Source organism: Saccopteryx leptura, chromosome 4 (genome assembly GCF_036850995.1).
Source record: "Saccopteryx leptura isolate mSacLep1 chromosome 4, mSacLep1_pri_phased_curated, whole genome shotgun sequence".
NCBI lineage: Eukaryota > Metazoa > Chordata > Mammalia > Chiroptera > Emballonuridae > Saccopteryx > Saccopteryx leptura.
The window spans coordinates 115,794,943-115,816,915 of NC_089506.1; the positions used below are offsets into that span (position 1 = coordinate 115,794,943).

A 21,973-nucleotide genomic window follows, 5' to 3' on the forward strand; every position below is an offset into this window, starting at 1 on the left:
CAGTATAAGGCTGGTGGTCACAGCCATGCAGTTCACACTGGATTTGGGCAGATGGTAAAGGAACTGTGGAACCAGAGGATGGTGGGCCATTCCATTTATTAGTCTTGCAACTGTGAATGAGCAAGCAGGCAGGGAAAACCGCTTCCCTCTCTCAGGGCTGAGGGGCAAACAGGCCGATGGTGGGGGACCCCTTCCTGGGCAAACAACAGCAAAAAGTGGCCTCTCCCAATGGCGGCAGTCAATCTACAATGCCAGCCTGACCCAGACACGTGGTGCTGCCCCGTGCTTATGCACCAATGAGGCAAAGTACAAGGGAGCAAGCCTAACATACTTGTTTGCCCAACACCCAGGGTTAGGCCAGTTCAGCCCCTCAGCTGGAGCATGGCTGCATCTGTGGGAATTTACAGTTATATATCAACATAAATCCCTTTTAAACTTAAAGTTATTAGGTTTCTTCTCTAAAGAATTAAAAATTGAAGACCTGAATAACAAATTTAATACTAAAACAAAACCTTGTGTGTTAAAAAAAAAGCCTATCAAACACAAACAGGCATTCAAAGCTCATAAATTTCATGTATTTAAATGGAACTAGGCTTTACAACGATCTTTTTCCTTTTGCACTTATTGCCTGTACCCATTATAAATGTTAACAAACAAAAATGTTATTTTTGCACATATTTCAAATTATGCTTACATCTTTCTTTGGCTTACCTGAAGAAACCCTGGAGGACGGTTTAGGAATGTATCAAGGGAATTATCCAAGAATCTCACGATCCGAAGGTACCCAGGATATGAAGGTGCGCTAACCTCCCCTGCAGGGTTTACAAAAAAAATCTGCACTCCGTTTGGTATCAAAATCAACTCATCTGCATCCAGCCCTAAGGTCTCAAGAGGAGGTGGCTGGGAATGGTTCCTGTAAAAGTCTTCTCCCACGGACGCAAACTCCCCAGATTCCGTCCCGTAGGACACGGTGTAGTGCCCCTCGGCAGCCTGGGGCGTGTAAGCAGGCGGGGCCTCGGCGGGACTGCTCTGAGGCTGCGAGCACAGAGCGCCAGGGGCGCACGCCGCCCCGGGGCTGGCCGCCGACGTGCTGCCATCTACATCCACGTGCTGAGGAGGGGAACTCAAGGACTGAGGCTCCGGTAACTTTCCAGACAGGTCTTTAGGGGGAAATTCTGGGTATAACTTTGGCACCTCCTGAAGGTCGTTCCGCAGAGAGGTGGCCAGACCCTTCTCTAGAATCTCCAACCTGGTGCGCACGTTCTGCAGCGTCTCCTTCATCTTCTGCTGCATCTGCCTAGCAGATTCCCACCCAGGACCTGCGTGCTCCGGGTCTGTGGATGAGATGCTGATTCCCCTGAGCAGGTGTCCTATTCCTTGCTTATAGTAGTTCTTTGCTTCTTCCTTCTGACCTAACTCATCTGTATTCAGTCCTTTATTGACAAATAAAAAGGCCTTCTGGTATGCTTCCTTGATGACCTTAATTTCGGCAGGTTCTCCATTCTGTGGCTCTTGCTCCATTTCTGCAAAACAGGAAATTATCTTCAATTATCTTACTTAGCTGTTTGTGTACTTATTATTTTCTTCTACCTGAATCTACTTCAAGAGGACCCGAGCCTTGTTTGTCTTGTTCACTGCTGTATTCCCTAAGCCTACTGTTAGATCTGACATAGAGAAAGCACTCTGTATGCAATCGTTGAATGGATAAACAATGCACTTGGTCCTAAATATCCTTTTAAATAAAAACAGAAGAGGAATAAGGCAGAATACAACTACTGAATAATTTTCTTGTTCCAGTTTCTTGTAAAAAATAAATGTCTTATCACTTATCTTTAACCTTGGAACCAAAGTGTCATTCTAAAATTCATTATAATATAAATGAGGTTGAACCACACATTGGAGATGACAGAAATGAAAAAAAAAAAAAATAGCTGGATGAAGCTTTAAAGTAACCCCACTTCCATTTAAAGCTGGCAGGCTACTCACATGCAGTTAGCTCCCTCCCAAAACTCCATTAAAATCTCTAACAAGATCATTAAAAAAGCATAACCGTTCTTTTTAATGAGAAAAAGGCATGAACAAACACTTCACAAAAGAACATTTAAATGGCACACAAAAAGTATTCAACACATTGTTCCCTCGGGGAAATAAATCCAAAATCCAGGTCAGTGTGACCACACACTTACCATACCACACAGTTAAAATTGCAAAGACTGACAAGTGTTAGAGAAGACAGCAAATGGAACTCTCAAACTTTGCTGATGTAAGTGAAAAATGGTACTACAAACACGACAGAAAACTGGCAATTTCTACTAAAGCTAAACATCCACCTGCTCTATGACCCAGCAATTCCCCTCATTTGTACATAACCAAGAGAAATGAATGAACACGCACACCAAAAACATGTATGATAATATTGATAGCAGCTTCATTCACAAAAGCCAAAAATTTGAAACAACTCATACACCAACCCACGGGAGAAGGGAGAAACGGTAGTATGTTTTTACAATGCAATAATGCACAAGAACTAAAAAATAAATAAACAAACCAATGCCTACAACACCGACGAATCTCACCAATTCTTGAGAGCTAAAGAAGCCAAACAAGAAAGACTTCATGTTAAGACTACACAATATATGAATAATTCTATACAATTAAAGTTTAAAAATAGGCAAAACTACTGTATAATCTATATAAATAAAAATGTAAATGTTCGTTTGTTCAAAATCTTATATCTCTGAAAGTTCTTCACCGATTGCTTTGAAATTTTGGCACAACATTGCATTAGAATATGCATGTGTTTTTATGTTTTTATATACCTACTATTATATAGATTTCACACCTGTGACAGGTAAAAACATGTTTTTGAAAAACAGCGCCATCTGTTGGACATAAAAGCAACACACTACTAAATATTTTACGATTCCATTTCAATGTTATGGGAGAAATATAAATTGCACATGGCTGAAGATATTTTCCATTGAATACGCAAGGAAAATTCAAATATGAACTCGTAGGTTTCATTTCTTTAACCCTGCCAACACAAGTTTCGTTTCAAGCTTGCGGCAGGTGACCAACCACAAAGGAATGTCTGATGTCACAATTCCAATGAAGTAATGGACGGTTGAAACTGCTGATGATTGGCCCTGGCTGGTTTGCTCAGTGGTAGAGCGTCGGCCTAGCGTGCAGAAGTCCCGGGCTCGATTCCCGGCCAGGGCACACAGGAGAAGCACCCATCTGCTTCTCCACCCCTCCCCTCTCCTTCCTCTCTCTCTCTCTCTTCCCCTCCTGCAGCCGAGGCTCCACTGGAGCAAAGATGGCCCGGGCACTGGGGATGGCTCTGTGGCCTCTGCCTCAGGCGCTAGAGTGGCTCTGGTCGCGGCAGAGCAACGCCCCGGATGGGCAGAGCATCGCCCCCTAGTGGGCGTGCCGGGTAGATCCCGGTCAGGCGCATGCGGGAGTCCGTCTGACTGTCTCCCCATTTCCAGCTTCAGAAAAATACAAAAAAAAACCCAAAAAACAAAAAACAAATGTGCAACATAGATCATATATGGCTCACGACGTCTAAAATATTTACCTGAAACATTACAAAAAAAATGTTACTAACCCATCCCCCTACAGAGTTAGTCTGATTCCAAAACTAATCATCTAGATCAGGGTTTCCCAACTTTGGTATAATTGGCATTTTGGGCTGGATAAGAGCGTCAGACTGGGATGCGGAGGACTCAGGTTCGAAACCCCAAGGTCGCCGGATTGAGTGTAGGCTCATTGGTTTGAGCATGGGCTCACCAGCTTGAGCTTGGGGTTGCTGGCTTGAGCGTGGGTCATAGACATGACCCCATAGTCGCTGACTTAAGCCCAAAGGTCACTGGCTTGAGCAAGAGGTCACTTGCTCTGCTGTGCCCCCTGGTCAAGGCACATATGAGAATAAAAGCAATGAATCTCTCTCCCTTCCTGTCTGTCTGTCCCTATCTGTCCCTCTCTCTGTCTCTCTCTGTCAAAAAAAAAGACTTTGTTCAAGGAGGCACACTTATCTCTATCTACTTGATGCCCTATGACAATGGCAAAACTCTCTGAACTTAGTCAAATGTACCCTGGGCAGCAAAATCATCCTTGCTGATAACCACTGCTCAAACCGGAATGTGTACCCCTGAAGCATCTGAAAACTTTTAAGAAAAAAGCTTCTAGATTCCTCAGCTCCCATTTGGTAAACCTCACTAACCATGACCTGCAGTGTGGGGACTGCAGCCTCATTACCATGCTGATTTTTTTTCTCTCTCCCAAGCTCTTCCCACTTCACAAAACAGTCATACCTCGCATCCATTCCTATTTTTACTATGGTTCATTATCCCAGGATAGAAAGCTCCCTAGGTGGAACTGCACACACACAAAAAAGTCAAAGGTACTGAAATCAAAGGTATTTATGACTTTGATTAAATTTAGCTTTAAATCCAAACTCTAGAAACACCCCCCCCCCCCCCCCCCCGTGCCTGGTCCGGTCCTAGTCTCTCCCCTTGGCTCATCAGCAAGCTGGAGGCAGAAGGCAGCAAGAAGTAGAAGACAAAGTAAAGATCCCACAGTGGAAACCTATGGCAAGCTAAAGATAGTTGACTTAAGTTGTGTTTCAGCTCCTAAGTCATAAGGTAGAACAACCCCCTGGCTACTTTCCCATGAAACCAGACAGAGGGATGTCAGAACTACCCTCAAGACCTAAAGAAATTATTTATTACCTTTAACCTCTGACCAATGAACTCCCAGCATGACCTCCAACCCCCTAATCCATACCAATGTGTCTTGTAACTTTGCCCTGTATAATCTGTAACCTACATATAGGCCATTGGGGAGTTTGGGACTTTGAGCACTAGTTTCCCATTCTCCTGAGTGGCACCCTTCTCCACTGCAGTGCTTGGTGTTTGGCTCTGCTACTTCCAGGTGAATGAACTCTTTCTGTTAATAATGTTGTTGATTTTAATTTAGAAAACTTTAATTATCCATCTCATTATGACAAATTTCCACTAAATGTCTTCTTTTCATATTTAATTATTATATCAAAACCCATCAGGCATTATGATTTTCTGACCAGCTATATTACTACCTCTAATAACTCAACCTAGATGAAAAATAACTTTTGGAGTTAAAGTCAGAAGAAATTTCTAAAATGTTTCAACTTAAAAACTATTATTAAAATATGTATGACAATAAGAAACTTTCAAGCATAAAGAAATTACATTAAGACCCAAATGCCCTAGGCAGCAGCAGCAGAGGGGATGGCAGGCCTGCAGACAGACCATACCTAGGGAACACAGAGGCCACACCCAGTGGACTCCAGTGGCCAAAACCTTCTTTTACACAGACAAAATGAGAAGGCAGAGAAATGCAACACAAATGAATCAAGAGAAATCCCCAGAAAAGGACCTGAATGAGTCAGATATAACCAAAATACCAGATGTAGAGTTTAAAATAATGATTGTTAGGATGCTCAAAGATCTTAGAACAACAATAGATGGTCATTACAAACACCAAAATATGGAGATAGCAAATATAAAAAGGATATTGAAAAAATAAAAAAGAATCAGTCAGAAATGACAAATACAATATCAGAAATGAAGAACACAATTGAAGGAATTAAAAGCAAGATAGATGAAGCTGAGAATCAGATCAGCGACTTAGAGGACAAGATAAATGATGGCACGAAAGCAGAGCAGAAAAAAGAAAAGAGACTCAAACAGTCTGAGGAAACTCTAAGAGAGCTCTGTGACAACATGAAGAGAAATAACATCCGCATCATAGGGGTTCCTGAAGAAGAAGAGAAAGAACAAGGGATAGAGACTTTGTTCAAACATATCATAGCTGAAAACTTCCCTAAATTAAGGCAGGAAATCATCTCACAAGTTCAAGAAGCACAGAGAACTCCATTAAAGAGAAATCTACACCAAGACACATCATAATTAAAATACCAAAGCTAAATGATAAATAGAAAATATTAAAAGCTGCTAGAGAAAAAAAGGCTATCACCTACAAAGGAGCCCCCATAAGGATGACTTCCGACTTCTCAACAGAAACACTTGAGGCCAGAAGGGAATAACAAGAAATATTCAAAGTAATGCAAACAAGAGCCTACAACCAAGATTACTTTATCCAACAAGGCTATCGTTTAAAATTGAAGGAGAAATAAAAAGCTTTCCAGACAAAAAACAAACAAACAAAAAAAACTCAAGGAATTCACTACAACCAAACCAATGCTGCAAGAAATGCTAAGGGGCCTGTTGTAAACAGATCAAAGGAGAAAAAGAATATAGCAAAAGAGAAATACAGTTTTAAAGAATAAAATGGCAATAAACAATTACATATCAATAATAACCTTAAATATAAATGGATTAAATGATCTGATCAAAAGACATAGGGTAGCTGTGTAGATAAGAAAACAGGACCCATACATATGCTGTCTACAAGAGACACACCTTAAAACAAAACATGCACATAGACTGAAGATAAAAGAATGGAAAAAAATATTTCACACACATGGAAATGAAAAAAAAGCTGGGGTAGCAATACTTATATCAGACAAAATGGACTTTAAAACAAAGACTATAGTAAGAGATAAAGAAGGTCATTACATAATGATAAAGGGAGCAATCCAACAGGAAGATATAACCATTATAAATATCTACACACCTAATATAGGAGCACCTAAATATATAAAGCAGACTTGGATGGATTTAAAGGGTGAGATCAACAGCAATACTATAATAATAGGCGATTTCAATACCCCACTAACATCACTAGATAGATCCTCAAGAAAGAAAATTAACAAAGAAACAGCAGACTTAAAGGACATACTAGATCAACTTGATTTAATAGATATCTTCAGAACCTTTCACCCTAAAGCAGCAGAATATACATTCTTTTCAAGTGCTCATGGTACATTCTCTAGGATAGACCACATGTTAGGGCACAAAAGGGGCCTCAACAAATTTAAGAAGATTGAAATCATATCGAGCACTTTCTCTGATCACAATGGCATGAAAATAGAAATCAACCACAACAGAAAAACTGAAAAATACTCAAACACTTGGAAACTAAATAGCATGTTATTATATAACGAATGGGTTAACAATGAGATCAAAGAAGAAATTTAAAAATTCCTAGAAACGAATGATAATGAGCATACATCAACTCAAAATTTATTGGACACAGCAAAAGCAGTCCTGAGAGGGGAGTTCATAGCATTACAGGCATACCTTAAAAAGCTAGAAAAATCTCAAATAAACAACTTGACCCTGCATCTAAAAGAACTAGAAAAAGAACAGCAAGTAAAGCCCAGAGCTAGTAGAAGGAAGGAAATAATAAAGATCAGAGCAGAAATAAATGACATAGAGGCTAAAGAAACAATACAGAGAATCAATGAAACCAAGAGCTGGTTCTTTGAAAACGTAAACAGGAACGATTAACCTTTAACCAGATTCACCAAGAAAAAAAGAGAGAGGACTCAAATAAATAAAATTAGAAATGAGAGTGGAGAAATAACAACTGACACAACAGAAATACAAAACTGTATTGTAAGAAAATACTATGAAGAACTGTAGACAACGTAGATGAAATGGACAAATTCCTTGAAACATATAATCTTCCAAAAATTAATCTGGAAGAATCAGAAAACCTAAATGTCACAGTCCAGCCACGACAAGTCTGTTATGGGGTCCTCAAATGGGAAAAGGTATGGAATTAAATAAATGACAGACAGAGAATTAAAGATATATACATAAAGATGGGTTTGGGAGGACCACATGGCAAGCAGTCTCTACTGCTCCTAAGCTGATGCAATGGCTGCCCCTAGAAGCTCATCGGTCTGTCTTTATGCTGGGAAAAAAATGTGGTCCATTAGAAATTTAACTGTTTCCAAGACAACTCAAAGACAACCCCCACCATACCATTTAGATCTAACTTTGCACCAATAAGAAACTAGTTTCCAGCCTCTTCTGGAGAACATGGGTGGGATAAGCAATAATCAGGTATAGCTCTTTGTTAACTGGGCAGGTGAGATGGGTGGTTAGGTCCAGCACCTGTCCCCTGGATATAAAAACACCCTGTTTATATTTCGGTCCCCAACACCTACACAAACTGATTACAACAAATGAGATTGAAACAGTTATAAAAAAAAACTCCCCAAAAAGAAAAGTCCTGGGCCTGATGGCTTCACAAGTGAATTCTACCAAATATTCAAACAAGAATTAACTCCTATCCTTCTCAAGCTATTTCAAAAAATTCAAGAGGAAGGAAGACTTCCAAGCTCTTTTTATGAAGTGAGCATAATTCTGATTCCAAAACCAGGCAAAGACAACATAAAGAAAGAAAATTATAGGCCAATATCCCTGAGGAATTTAGATGCTAAAATTCTCAACAAAATATTAGCAAACTGAATCCAGCAATATATGAAAAAAATCATACACCATGATCAAGTGGGATTTATTCTTGGGAGGCAAGGCTGGTACAATATTCACAAATCAATCAATGTGATTCATCACATAAACAAAAGGAAGAAGAAAAACCACATGATACTTTCAATAGATGCAGAAAAAACATTTGATAAAATCCAACAACCATTTATGATCAAAACTCTCAGCAAAGTGGGAATACAGGGAACATACCTCAACATGATAATGGCCATCTATGACAAACCCACAGCCAACATCATACTCAATGGGCAAAAATTAAAAGCAATCCCCTTAAGATCAGGAACAAGGCAGGGATGCCCCCTTTCACCACTCTTATTCAACATAGTTCTGGAAGTCCTAGCCACAGCAATCAGACAAGAAAAAGAAATAAAAGGCACCCAAATTGGAAAAGAAGAAGTAAAACTATCATTATTTGCAGATGATATGATATTGTATATAGAAAACCCTAAAGTCTCAGTCAAAAAACTACTGGACCTGATCAAATGTTGTAGTAATATAAGGTTATAGTAATTAAATATATAAAAATATAAAAATATGGAAGATATATAAAAGTAATTAAAAGGATATTATTAAAATTAAGTAAAGTTATGCCAATTGGATAGGAATTAATATAGTGGCTTAGTGCCATAACTCTGTAATGTGATAAACAGATTCTGACTTTCAAGCTGAGCCCAGTTAGTATGTGTGTGTAAAGTTATACATAGATAAGAAGTGGCTTGGTGTTATTTACATTAACTTTGTAAATTAATGAAAATAAGAACATCTTAAAAAGTGGTTTAATGTAAACATTTCAGTAGATTGACATAAAGGGGGTTCCCTGTGAGGAACTCCCAAAAAGGTGGTTTGAGGTGATAATCCTGTAGATTGACACCTGTTAGGAGGTGCTAGCCAGAAAGAGTACTAAAGCTGAGGGCCCCCCCCCCCAGGCCCCCCCCCCCCCCCCCGTGCTGCAGTAGTTGCCCAGACTCCAACGTTGTTGTGGACTGTCTCCACGCCACTCTGAGCTCTGACCAAAGCCAGCCGAGAGGAGCACGTCGACAGGGCCCCCTTAAGCTGTACCCAGGCACGCCAAAAGGATTTGTGAGTACTAAATTGCCTGTGCGATTATTGCAACTAATTTGTATGTCGGTCGTGTCTTTCCTCCGGTGGCATTTAACAGTAGCATCCTCATAGCCGCCTCAAGAGTAGTCTCGAAGAGGCTGCCAGCCCTGCTGATAAGCAGGAGTGTACAACTGCACGGGGAAGTCGAATCAGGGAGACCTGATCAACATAGAGCTTGGGCTCTACTGTCTACTGGGACATCAATGAATTCATCAAGGTGGAAGGATATAAAATTAATACTCAGAAATCAGAGGCATTTTTATACACTAACAATGAACTGTCAGAAAGAGAAATTAAGGAAGCAATCCCCTTTACCACTGCAACCAAAAAAATAAAGTACCTAGGAATAAATTTAACCAGGGAGATTAAAGAATTGTACTCGGAAAATTATAAAACATTGATAAAAGAAATCAGGGAAGATACAAACAAGTGGAGGCATATACCGTGCTCATGGTTAGGAAGAATAAACATCATTAAAATGTCTATATTACCCAAAGCAATTTATTAATTCAATGCAATACCAATTAAAATACCAATGACTTACTTCAAAGATATAGAACACATATTCCACAAATTTATATGGAACCAAGAGAGAACACGAATAGCCTCAGCAATCTTGAAAAGGAAGAATAAAGTGGGAGGTATCACACTTCCAGATATCAAGTTATACTACAAGGCCATTGTACTCAAAACAGCCTGGTATTGGCATAAGAACAGGCATATAGATCAATGGAACAGAACAGAGAACCCAGAAAATACCCCACACTTTTATGGATAACTGATATTTGACAAAGGAGGTAAGAGCATACAATGGAGTAAAGACAGCCTCTTCAACAAATGGTGTTGGGAAAATTGGATAGCTACCTGCAAAAAAATGAAACTAGACCACCAACTTACACCATTCACAAAAATAAACTACTCAAAATGGATAAAAGATTTAAATGTAAGCCGTAAAACCATAAGCATCTTAGAAGAAAACATAGGCAGTAAGCTCTCTGATATGTCTCGCAGCAATATACTATTTGCCGATTTATCTCCACGGGCAGTGAAATAAAAGACAGGATAAACAAATGGGACTATATCAAACTAAAAAGTTTTTGCACAGCTAAAGACAATAAGAACAGTATAAAAAGACAAACTACACAATGAGAGAACATATTTGACAATACGTCTAATAAGGGGTTAATAACCAAAATTTATAAAGAACTCGTAAAACTTAATACCAGGAAGACAAATAATCCAATCCAAAAAATAGGCGAAAGAAATGAATAGACACTTCTCCAAAGAGGACATAGAGATGGCCAACAGGCATATGAAAAAATGCTCTACATCACTAATTATTACTGAAATGCAAATTAAAACCACAATGAAATTATCATCTCACACCAGTCAGAATGGCACTCATCAACAAAACAACAAAGAATAAGGGCTGACGAGGATGTGGAGAAAAGGGAACCCTCCTGCACTGCTGGTGGGAATGCAGACTGGTGCAGCCACTGTGGAAAACAGTATGGAGATTCCTCAAAAAATTAAAAATTGAACTGCCTTTTGACCCAGCCATCCCACTTTTAGGAATATATCCCAAGAACACCATAGCACTGTATGAAAAGAAGAAATGCACCCCCATGTTTATGGCAGCATTGTTCACAATAGCGAAGATCTGGAAACTGCCCAAGTGTCCATCAGTAGACGAGTGGATTAAAAAGCTTTGGTACATATATACTATGGAATACTACTCAGCCATAAGAAATGATGACATTGGATCATTTACAACAACATGGATGGACCTTGATAACATTACACTGAGCGAAATAAGTAAATCAGAAAAAACTAAGAACTATATGATTCCATACATAGGTGGGACATAAAAATGAGACTCAGAGACAAAGACAAGAGTGTGGTGGTTACCGGGTGGGGGGGAGGAGAGGAAGGGAGTTGGGGGAGAGGAGGGGCACAAAGAAAACCAGTTAGAAGGTGACAGAAGACAATTGGACTTTGGGTGATGGGAAGGCAGTATAATCAAATGTCAAAATAACCTGGAGATGTTTTCTCTGAACATATGTACCCTGATTTATCAATGTCATCCCGTTAAAATTAATTAAAAAAAAAAAGAAATTACATTAAGATAATTTTCTGGGGCATTAAAAATCAAAGTACAGCCTGACCCAGTGGTGGCACAGTGAATAGAGAGTCGGACTGGGATGCGGAAGGACCCAGGTTTGAGACCCCGAGGTCGCCAGCTTGAGCGCGGGCTCATCTGGCTGAGCAAAGTTCACCAGCTTGGACCCAAGGTAACCCCAACACAAGGGGTTACTCGGTCTGCTGAAAGCCTGCGGTCAAGGCACATATGAAAAGGCAATCAATGAACAACTAAGGTGTCGCAACGAAAAACTGATGATTGATGCTTATCTCTCTCTCCATTCCTGTCTCTGTCCCTATCTATCCCTCTCTCTGACTCTCTATGTAAAAAAAAAAAAAAAATCAAAGTACAATTTCAGGAAAAAGGGACCAAGTAAAATATCATGTTTTAAATTGCTGATATAATTTTATGCTATATAAACATCAATATCATGTGGGGAAATGCATCTTTTGTAACTACATAGGTAATAAATCAACCTAAACGTGTGGAAGGGGACAATTTTACAAAAATTATCCTGGGAGTTCACAAGCAAATTAAAAGCATGGCTCTAAAACCAGTCACTACTATCTCTTTACAATTGCAAACATAAGGTGCACACGGTCTCTGGCCCTAGGAAGCACCATAATTTACTAAGTTTATTAAACTCTTTGGATGTACTTGGCACTGTTCCAAGAGTCATTTAATTTTTAAATCTTTGGATGTTAACATCTGACGTAGAAAATGTCATAAATACTGAGCAGCTTGCCCAAGGGCAAAGCTAGTAAAATGAGGAGATATTCAAAGAATCAGGTTCCACAACTATTTGACAGGAAAGTAGTATAATAAAACGTCTAGTTCCAAAGCTAAAGTTGTTACTAAGCTTACAAATGAACAGAGTGAGGAAAAGGTGAATGAAACTTGGGGTGTTTATGGTAGAAAGGAATTTGGCCTAAGCCTTAATAGGTAGCACTTGAAGGCAGAAAGAAGTCTTAACAAAGGAACTCCATTTAGATAGAAGCATAAAAAAACAAACAAACAAAAAAAAAACCTACACTAATATAACTGTCTTAAGTCATTAACCAAAACCTGGTCCCAGATACCAGTGGAACATTTTTTTTTAACGTCCTCATAAAAGAAGTATAATGTCTGCTTCAAACTTGTGTTTCTGGAGGCCCTGGCCGGTTGGCTCAGCGGTAGAGCGTCGGCCTAGCGTGCGGAGGACCCGGGTTCGATTCCCGGCCAGGGCACACAGGAGAAGCGCCCATCTGCTTCTCCACCCCTCCGCCGCGCTTTCCTCTCTGTCTCTCTCTTCCCCTCCCGCAGCCAAGGCTCCATTGGAGCAAAGATGGCCCGGGCGCTGGGGATGGCTCCTTGGCCTCTGCCTCAGGCGCTAGAGTGGCTCTGGTCGCAATATGGCGACGCCCAGGATGGGCAGAGCATCGCCCCTGGTGGGCGTGCCGGGTGGATCCCGGTTGGGCGCATGCGGGAGTCTGTCTGACTGTCTCTCCCCGTTTCCAGCTTCAGAAATGAAAAAAAAAAACAAACAAACAAAAAAAAAACAAACTTGTGTTTCTGTGTGTGTGTTTTAAAATTCAGGAGCAAAAGTAAAATTCTGAACTAATAAGCTGGCAACTTAATTCAATCCCACAACACTGAAAAAATAACCTATCTATAAAGGTCAATGTCACAAGTACTCTTTAATAATATGGCATTTATCTCCCTACAGAAAGCAGCAGAAGTTGCTCTAACGCCCTATCTGGATCTTTTCATAAAAAAAGAAGGAACTCTAACAAATAGCTGTATGGCCCAGGGATCCCCAAACTGCGGCCCCCTGAGGCCATTTATCCGGCCCCTGCCGCACTTCTGGAAGGGGCACCTCTTTCATTGGTGGTCAGTGAGAGGAGCACATTGACCATCTCATTAGCCAAAAGGAGGCCCATAGTTCCCATTGAAATACTGGTCAGTTTGTTGATTTAAATTTACTTCTTCTTTATTTTAAATATTGTATTTGTTCCCTTTTTGTTGTTGTTGTTTTTTGTTTGTTTTTTACTTTAAAATAAGATATGTGCAGTGTGCATAGGGATTTGTTCATAGTTTTTTTTTTATAGTCCGGCCCTCCAACGGTCTGAGGGACAGTAAACTGGCCCCCTGTGTAAAAAGTTTGGGGACCCCTGCTATGCAATCCTTTCCTCGGCTCACCACCCCCTTCTGGCTGGTTAGGGAAGCTACACATAGTGACATTTCAGAAAGTGCCACAGGCGAGAAGCAACGCACTTTAAGAGACAGGTTCCAGTTTCAAACAAGTTTCATATAAATGAGATCGGTCGTTAGAAAAGTAGAGGGAATTTAAAACATCGCTCTTTACAATTGGGGCAATTCTTCTATTACGTTTCGCTAATGCGTTCGGAAATTTCAAAGAAAACTCTAGTTCTTAAATATTTTAAGGCCGCATTTCAGAGATCACAATCTTCCACGCAAACCGATTACATTACAACACAATAAAGCCAACTTCCAAGGTTCTCAGGAGGCAGGGTGAGCCAGCACCGCCAGGTGGCCGCCCCCCGCAGCGCAGGGGCCGCGTCACGACCCGCATGCATTCCATGAGCGCGTTCCAGGACCAGCGCTCCCTACAACTAGAAAGGCATAGGGCCGCTTCCCCGCGGCGCTAACCCACACGCGGCGGGGACAAACGCACTCGGAAGAGTAACGTGGCGCGCTGTCCCTTCCCAGTGTCCCTTCTGTGCCCGCCTACCTTTCTGTAAAGAAAGGGTCCCCACCTTTCATCAAGCGGCGAGCTCTGGGGAGAGAGAATAATCGGGGCGAATTTCGAAGCCAGAACAAGCAGGGGGGGCGGGGCAGCCCGCGGTGTCAACAGCTCTGCTTGAGGGGACGCGACCCCGCAGGGATGCGCAGGGCTGCCCATCCTAGCCACGCGGGGAGGAGGCGGGCACGGCGCGCCGAGGATCCATAAATACGAGATGAGGGTTTGCTAAGAGCAACTTTCTCTAACTGCTGTCTCTCCAAACTGCTGCCTTCGCTGCCAGGTTCACAGGTCCACGTCCACGCCCCGGACAAGAGCGCTCGGCCTTCCTCCCAGGCGGCCCCGGCCTCCGTCCGCCTGGCCAGGCCGCGGGCCCGCGCGCTCACGCCGCCCCCCCCGCCCCCCCCCCCCTGTCCCGGGCGGGCGCAGAGCGCAGGCACCCCCGGCCACCGCCCACTTGCGCCTTCCGACCTTGGGCGCTTCCGCGCCGCTGGAGAGCTACCTGCGGGTCCCGAGGCCAAATCCCGGCTTCCTCGGACGCAGCGCGGCTGCGAGGCCCTGCCCCCCGGCCCGGGGTTCTCCACCGCCGCCTGAGCCGGGCGGGCTCACAAAGCATTCCCCGCTGTGGCCTCCCGAGCGCGCACGTCACGCGGCAGCCCCGCCCGCCGTGGCCCGCGTCATGGCCCAGGTCGTAGGGCGTTTATCCCGCAGACTGGCAACAGCCGGCCCAGCCTAAGTCCCGTATACCTTGGCCTTGTACGTCGTGGGTGGGAAGCCGTCAGTCCCGGAGTCACCACCCGACCCGTGGGGGCAGGAAAGCAGCGGGGACGAAAGGCCCAGACAGCCCACGTGAGCCAGCGGCTCAGTGTGGACCCGTCCGTGGCCCCCGCGCTTGCGCAATCTCTCTGCCCAGCGGAGCAGGGACCGCTGGAGGGACAAGGCGGGTAGTGGGCACTGAGCTGGGGCGGCTGGAGGGTACTCTGGGCACAGGGCACGTGGGGGAACAAAGGCCAAGTCCCTCAAGTGTCCTGGAACCTGACCTTTGTGACTCGTGCACCCAAAGAGGACACTTAGTTCCAAGAGCCCACATACACCGGTAGAAGTCTCAGTAAGGGTGGGGTGTGTGTGTGTGCGCGCGTGCGTGTGCGTGCGCGTGTGCGTGTGCGTGCGCGTGTGCACGCGCGCGCGCGCGCTAAAAGTCTGCAGCCATAAGATAAAAACTTAAATTCCTCACTCCTAAGGATAAGTAGCAGTTATGCTAATACCATTGATGATTAACTGAAGGCTGAAAGGGGGAAATCAGAGTGAACATACTCTTATCTTTCTTTGAAATTAGGAAAATACTATAGGTGACAGGCCTTATACTCTTGAAATAGACCTGCCTTTACATATAGCTAGTGCTCGACTTACGACCACGATTGGTTCCAACAGACCGGTCATAACACGATTTGGTCGTAGGTTGAGTAGGCTATATGTACAGTACTGTAAGTCAGGCCCTGGCCGGTTGGCTCAGCGGTAGAGCGTCGGCCTGGTGTGTGGGGGACCCGGGTTCGATTTCCGGCCAGGGCACATAGGAGAAGCGCCCATTTGCTTCTCCACCCCCTCCCCCTCCTTCCTCTCTGTCTCTCTCTTCCCCTCCCGCAGCCAAGGCTCCATTGGAGCAAAGATGGGCAGGGCGCTGGGGATGGCTCCTTGGCCTCTGCCCCAGGCGCTAGAGTGGCTCTGGTCCCCCCCCCCCAGGGGCAGAGCATCGCCCCCTGGTGGGCAGAACGTCGCCCCTGGTGGGCGTGCCGGGTGGATCCCGGTTGGGCCCATGCGGGAGTCTGTCTGACTGTCTCTCCCCGTTTCCAGCTTCAGAAAAATACAAAAAAAAAACAAAACCTTTAAGTCATATTTTATCATAATTTTCTTTCATTATTTTTATATATCATAATTTTCTTTGTTCATTTTATGCCATTTGTATCATCTCTACACCATTTTGTTTCTTATTTTTACATTCCTCAGGTTTAAGTAAAACACTGCATTACCAGTACAACTGGTTTAATATTTGCAAAGACAATTTCCTCTTGGTAGACATCGTGGGAAGGGTTTGATGAAAAATATCCAAGACACAAAACACAAATTGCTATACTGAGTCTGGGATAACAGTTGAAATGGTGCACGAGGAGATGGTAGTGCTGCTGGAAGCTGGTCCTCACTGTCGTATGCCCAGCTGGGCAACGCTTGCACTGTCAGACACGGAGCAGTCATGGCTAGCGATTGTGGTCATAAAGTCGAATGGTCGTAAGTTGCATAGGTCGTAAGTCGATCAATATTTGTATATGTATGTATGTAGTATATGTTCACTGCCTTGAGCATTTAAGACTAGCTATGTGACTTGTTGAACTTAATTCCAAGTGAAGCATTACTCCTCTGAATCAAAATTAATGATTCGAACTGTTGAATGGCTACTGGGGGAGGCTTTTAAATGTAGAATTAGGGGTCATTTGGGAGTTGCCACAAATCTCACAAAGGTCATCCCAAAGAGTAAAACCTGTTAGGGAAGTATGCATTAATACAGAAGTTTCAAATGAATTTGCTCTTACACCCCCTAAAAGAATTCTGAAAAATTATGACTGTGTACTGTCTTCCTCATTTTTAGCTTAATCAAACATTTTAATCTGACTTACGTAGTTGCAAGGGATGCAAATTGTTTTATTGTATATTGACTCTTTAAAATAAAAGTTCTGACCAGGTAGTGGTGCAGTCAACAGAGCATCAGCCTGGGAAGCAGAGGACCCAGGTTTGAAACCCTGAGGTTGCTGGCTTGACACGTAAGTGTGGGATCATAGACATGACACCATGGTTGCTGGCTTGAAGCCCAAGGTCGCTGGCTTGAGTAAGGGGTCACTGGCCCGGCTGGAACCCCTGGTCAAGGCATATATGAAAAAGCAATCAACAAACAACTAAGGTGCTGCAACTATGAGTTGATGCTTCTCATCTCTCTCCTTTCCTGTCTGTCTGTCCCTGTCTGTTTCTCTCTCTCTCTCTCCCCTCCCCTCAAAAAATGTCTTTTAAATTTGGGGGTTAAGCAATGAGTCATATGTGCCTCTGGGGACTATTTACTGAGATGGGGGACAGTAAAGAAGGATTACACATATGAGGAAAGGGGGAGAAAGAGAACAATTAATTTGTATCTCCCAGGTATCAAGCATTGCCCTAAGTAAGGACTGGGTGTACATATTCCCTCACTTCACTCTCAGAACCTCCCTATGGGTATAACTCTGTCTTACAGATCTGTAAAACTCTCTGAAATGAAGTGTGTTGTACTACATAGGCAAGTGAATCAACTGGTCAAATAAAATTTTTTGTGTAAAATTTTTCTATCCCACCCCCTCCCTCTGCCCTTAAATTATGAATTTAACATCAATATTTATATTGGTGTGTTAGAGTAGTCATCACTTTCAACCCAAAGCAGCCCTTATTCCGTGTGTGTGTGTGTGTGTGTGTGTGTGTGTGTGTATGTGTGTGTGTGTGACAGAGACAGAGAGACGAAGAGGTAGGGACAGACAGAAAGGGAGAGAGATGAGAAGCATCAATTCTTTGTTGCAGTACCTTAGTAGTTCATTGATTGCTTTCTCATATGTGCCTTGACCGGGGGGCTACAGCAGACCGACTGACCCCTTGCTCAAGCCAGCGACCTTGGGTTCAAGCTGGTAAGCCTTGCTCAAACCAGATGAGACCGCACTCAAGCCAGCGACCTCGGGGTTTCGAACCTGGGTCCCCTACCTTCTAGTCTGACGCTCAACTAACTGTGCCACCACCTGGTCAGGCCCCTCTAGTCTTTTAAGACATCCACAGACAACCTTTTGAGATGCCATGCAGGCTCTAAAGGTTCCTTGGAAATAACTTGGAGATCTATAATAGATTACTCTGTCCAGAAATATCATGGTGATACCAGAAAGGGGACCTAGCCCTTTGGGTTGGCCTAGGGTCAGCTGGTAGTGTGTGGGTTCTTGACTTCACGCAGGAAAAATTTCACAACATGAGTCCAGATGATTTTGAAAGTAAATTTATCAAAGCTGGGGACAGAGAAACAAGGAAGGGCCTAGAATAGAGGAAAACAACAGAAGAGAGCCTAGGTGGGGCTGCCCCAACTCCTCAGAAATTTTACCAGAAAGAAATGAGCCTACACTGGGAAGTCAGAGCAAAGGGAACCTTGGAGACGCATTCAGGGGGTCAGCCCAGGATGAACTGCTGCTGCCCATTGCTCTTCTGGTTGCAAGTCTCATGGGGACCCTTTGAGTTTAGGAGATACTCACCTGTGGGGGAGGAACATGGGTAGGGAAAGGCACCAGGCATGGCCCTGGGATGGAATTTGTGCTGGGTCCTTTGTTTTGAGGGTTTTTAAAGACTGAGAGTTTAGGGAAGGATTTAAATAGAGTATTCATCTGCTTTTCGAGGTGTGCTGTTTTAGGATTGTGATCTCTGCTGACCAGTCATTGCAGCTGGTCCTGGGACCACCTACCTGGTTTTGCTGCTTTCTGGGCCTTGCACTAAAATACAACTGAGGCCTAGATGTGATCTCTAGGGAGGTGAGCTTCTGTATAGGGCTGGAAATTTCTTGGCCAGTTTGTTCAGTTATTTGTCTCAGTTTCCCCATTCTACTTGCCAAAGAAATCTAGCGTCTTACTATCCTGACTCGATGGGATTGGTTCTAATACCAACATTAGGCACAGACATAGTATTATGGAGCTAAAACTCATGGTGTACCAATATTGCATATTAACCTAGTAACATTGTCTATATCGATTTTGTTGTTACTATATAATTGGTTCCAAATTGAAGCGAATCAAAGTATATGTTACTATTCCAACCTTCTGAATAATGTATGCTATCTGTATTATCTCAAACTCAAAATGTGTTATACCAAACAGAACTTCAAAGGGTCCAAAGAATTTGTGAAGGGTAGTATCTGAACTCTCTAACAAAAAAGAAACAAGTTCTTAATCATAGAACAACCCATGAAGTTTTCAGAGACAAGCACCACCAGAGGAAATGGACATTCATTTTTTGATTTGCTATAGTGCAAATATTAGGTGGAACCATATGAAAGTGTTACTTAATAGATTATAAAGAGCATAGTTCAAACACACAACAACCCAAAATTTATGAGACACAGCAAAAGCAGTCCTGAGAGGGCAATTCATAGCTTTGTCGGCCTACTTAAATAAGCAAGAATAATCTCAAATAAAAAATTTAACCCTACACTTCAGAGAATGAGAAAACAAACAACAAACAAAGCTGAGAGTAAGTAGAAGGAAGGAAATAATAAAGGTCAGTGTATATTAATGCCACAGAGATTAAGAAAACAATACAAAAAGTCAATGAAACCAAGATCTGGTTCTCTGAAACAATAAACAAAATTGATGAACCTTTAAACAGACCCATCAGATAAAGAGAGGACCAAATAAATAAAATCAGAAATGAAAGAAAAGAAGCAATAACTGACATCAGAGAAATAAAAAGGATTGTGAGAAAATACTATGAAGAACTATATTCCAACAAATTGGACAACCTAGGCAAAATGCATAAATTCCTAGATACACACAATCTCCCAAAACTGAATCTGAAAGAACCAGAAAACCAGAATAGACTGATTATAACTAATGAAATTGAAGCAGTAATTTAAAAAACCCCAGCAAACAAAGTCCTGGACCAGGTGGCTATACAGTCAAATTTTACCAAATATTCAAAGAGGAATTAGTACTTATCCTTCTCAAACTATTTTAAAAAATAATTCAAGAGGAGGGAAAACTTCCAAGTTCATTTTATGAGACCAGCATTATCCTAATTCCAAAACCAGAAAAAGACACTATAAAGAAAGAAAACTATAGGCCAATATCTCTTATGAACATAGATGCTAAATTTCTCAACAAAATATTAGCAAACTGGATCAAGCAATACATTAAACAGATCATACACCATGACCAAGTAGGATTTATTCCAGTGATGCAAGGTTGGTATAATATCTGCAAACAATAAATATGATTCATCACATAAATAATATGAAGGATAAAAATCATATGATTATATCAATAGATGCAGAAAAATCATTAGATAAAATACAGTACTCATTTAGGTTAAACATATTCAGTAAAGTGGGAACACAGGGATCATATCTCAACATAGTAAAAGCCATATGTGACAGACCTATAGCCAACAGCATACTCAATGGGCAGAAAGTAAAAGTGTCTCCCCTATCAGGAACAAGAGGGATGTCTGCTATCACCACTCTTATTCAACATAGTACTGGAAGTCCTAGCCACAGAAATCTGACAAGAAGAAGAAATAAAAAGCATCCAAATTGGAGAGGAGGAAGTAAAACTCTCATTATTTGCAGATGACACGATATTATATTAATACATAGAAAACCCTAAAGACTCCACCCAAAACTTACTAAATCTAATCAATGAAGTAGCAAGATAAAATATTAATATGCAGAAATTGGTGGCATTTCTATACACCAATAAGAAACTATTGCAGAGAGAAAGTAAGGAAACAATCTCATTTACTATTGAACAACAACAGAAAAAATAAGGTACCTAGGAATAAATTTAACCAACGAGGTAAAAGACCTGTGCTCTGAAAACTATAGGACATTGATGAAAGAAATTGAGAACAATACAAATAAGTAGGAGCATATACTGTGTTTGTGGATTAGAAGAATTAAGATCATTAAAATGTCCACCTTACCCAAAACAACTTATAGATTCAATGAAATTCCTATTAAAATACCAAAGCCATATATCACAGATCTAGAACAAATATTCCAAAAATTTATATGGAACCAAAAAAAGAACCCAAATAGCCTCAGCAATCTTGAGAAAGAACAAGGTATACTACCATGCCATTGCAATCAAAACAGTCTGGTACTGGCATAAGAACAGTCATAATAATCAATAGAACAGAACAAAGAGCCTAGAAATAAACCAAACTTTTATGGCCAATTGATATTTGACTAAGGAGGCAAGAATATATATAATGGGTAAAGACAGTCTCTTCAATAAATGATGTTGAAAAAATTGGACAAGTACAAGCAAAAAAATGAAACTAAACTACCAACTTATACCATATATATAAATAAACTCAAATTGGATAAAAGACTTAAATTTAAGTTGCAAAACCATAAAAACCCTAGAAGAAAACAGAGGCAGCAAAATCTCAGACATCACTCATAGCAACATTTTTGCTGATATACATATTCAGGCAAGAGAAACAAAGAAAAAATAAACAAATGACTATATCAAACTAAAAAGCTTTTGTACAGAAAAAAAAAAAAAAAAACACTCAAAAAAATCCCAATCAACACAATGTAAAAACAATCCATTAAATGGGAGAATATATTTGCCAATATATCTGATAAGGGGTTAATATCCAAAATAGAACTTATAAATCTGAACAACAGGAAGACAAACAATCCAATTTAAAAACTGGGCAAAGGGCCTGACCAGGCGGTGGCGCAGTGGAAAGAGCAGGGGTCTTTTTGGCTGAGAG

General features: G+C 41.7%; 1 protein-coding gene across 6 annotated transcripts in view; it reads right to left on the reverse strand.

Annotated features, from left to right (window-relative positions):
* Positions 1-15,548, reverse strand: part of SPART (spartin) — a 46,302-nt gene extending 30,754 nt beyond the window's left edge. The window contains exons 1-2 of one of the 6 annotated variants that reach the window (XM_066381039.1): positions 15,185-15,548; positions 712-1,523 (exon numbers count right to left, since the gene is read on the reverse strand). In XM_066381039.1, the coding sequence (XP_066237136.1) occupies positions 712-1,521 (810 nt within the window). In that variant the 5' untranslated portion in view covers positions 1,522-1,523; positions 15,185-15,548. Of the gene's footprint in view, positions 1-711; positions 1,524-14,428; positions 14,747-14,894; positions 15,118-15,184 lie in introns of those variants that run through there. The other 5 variants (XM_066381036.1, XM_066381038.1, XM_066381040.1 and 2 more) reach the window with 5 other exon arrangements.
* Positions 15,549-21,973: the final 6,425 nt, after the last annotated feature.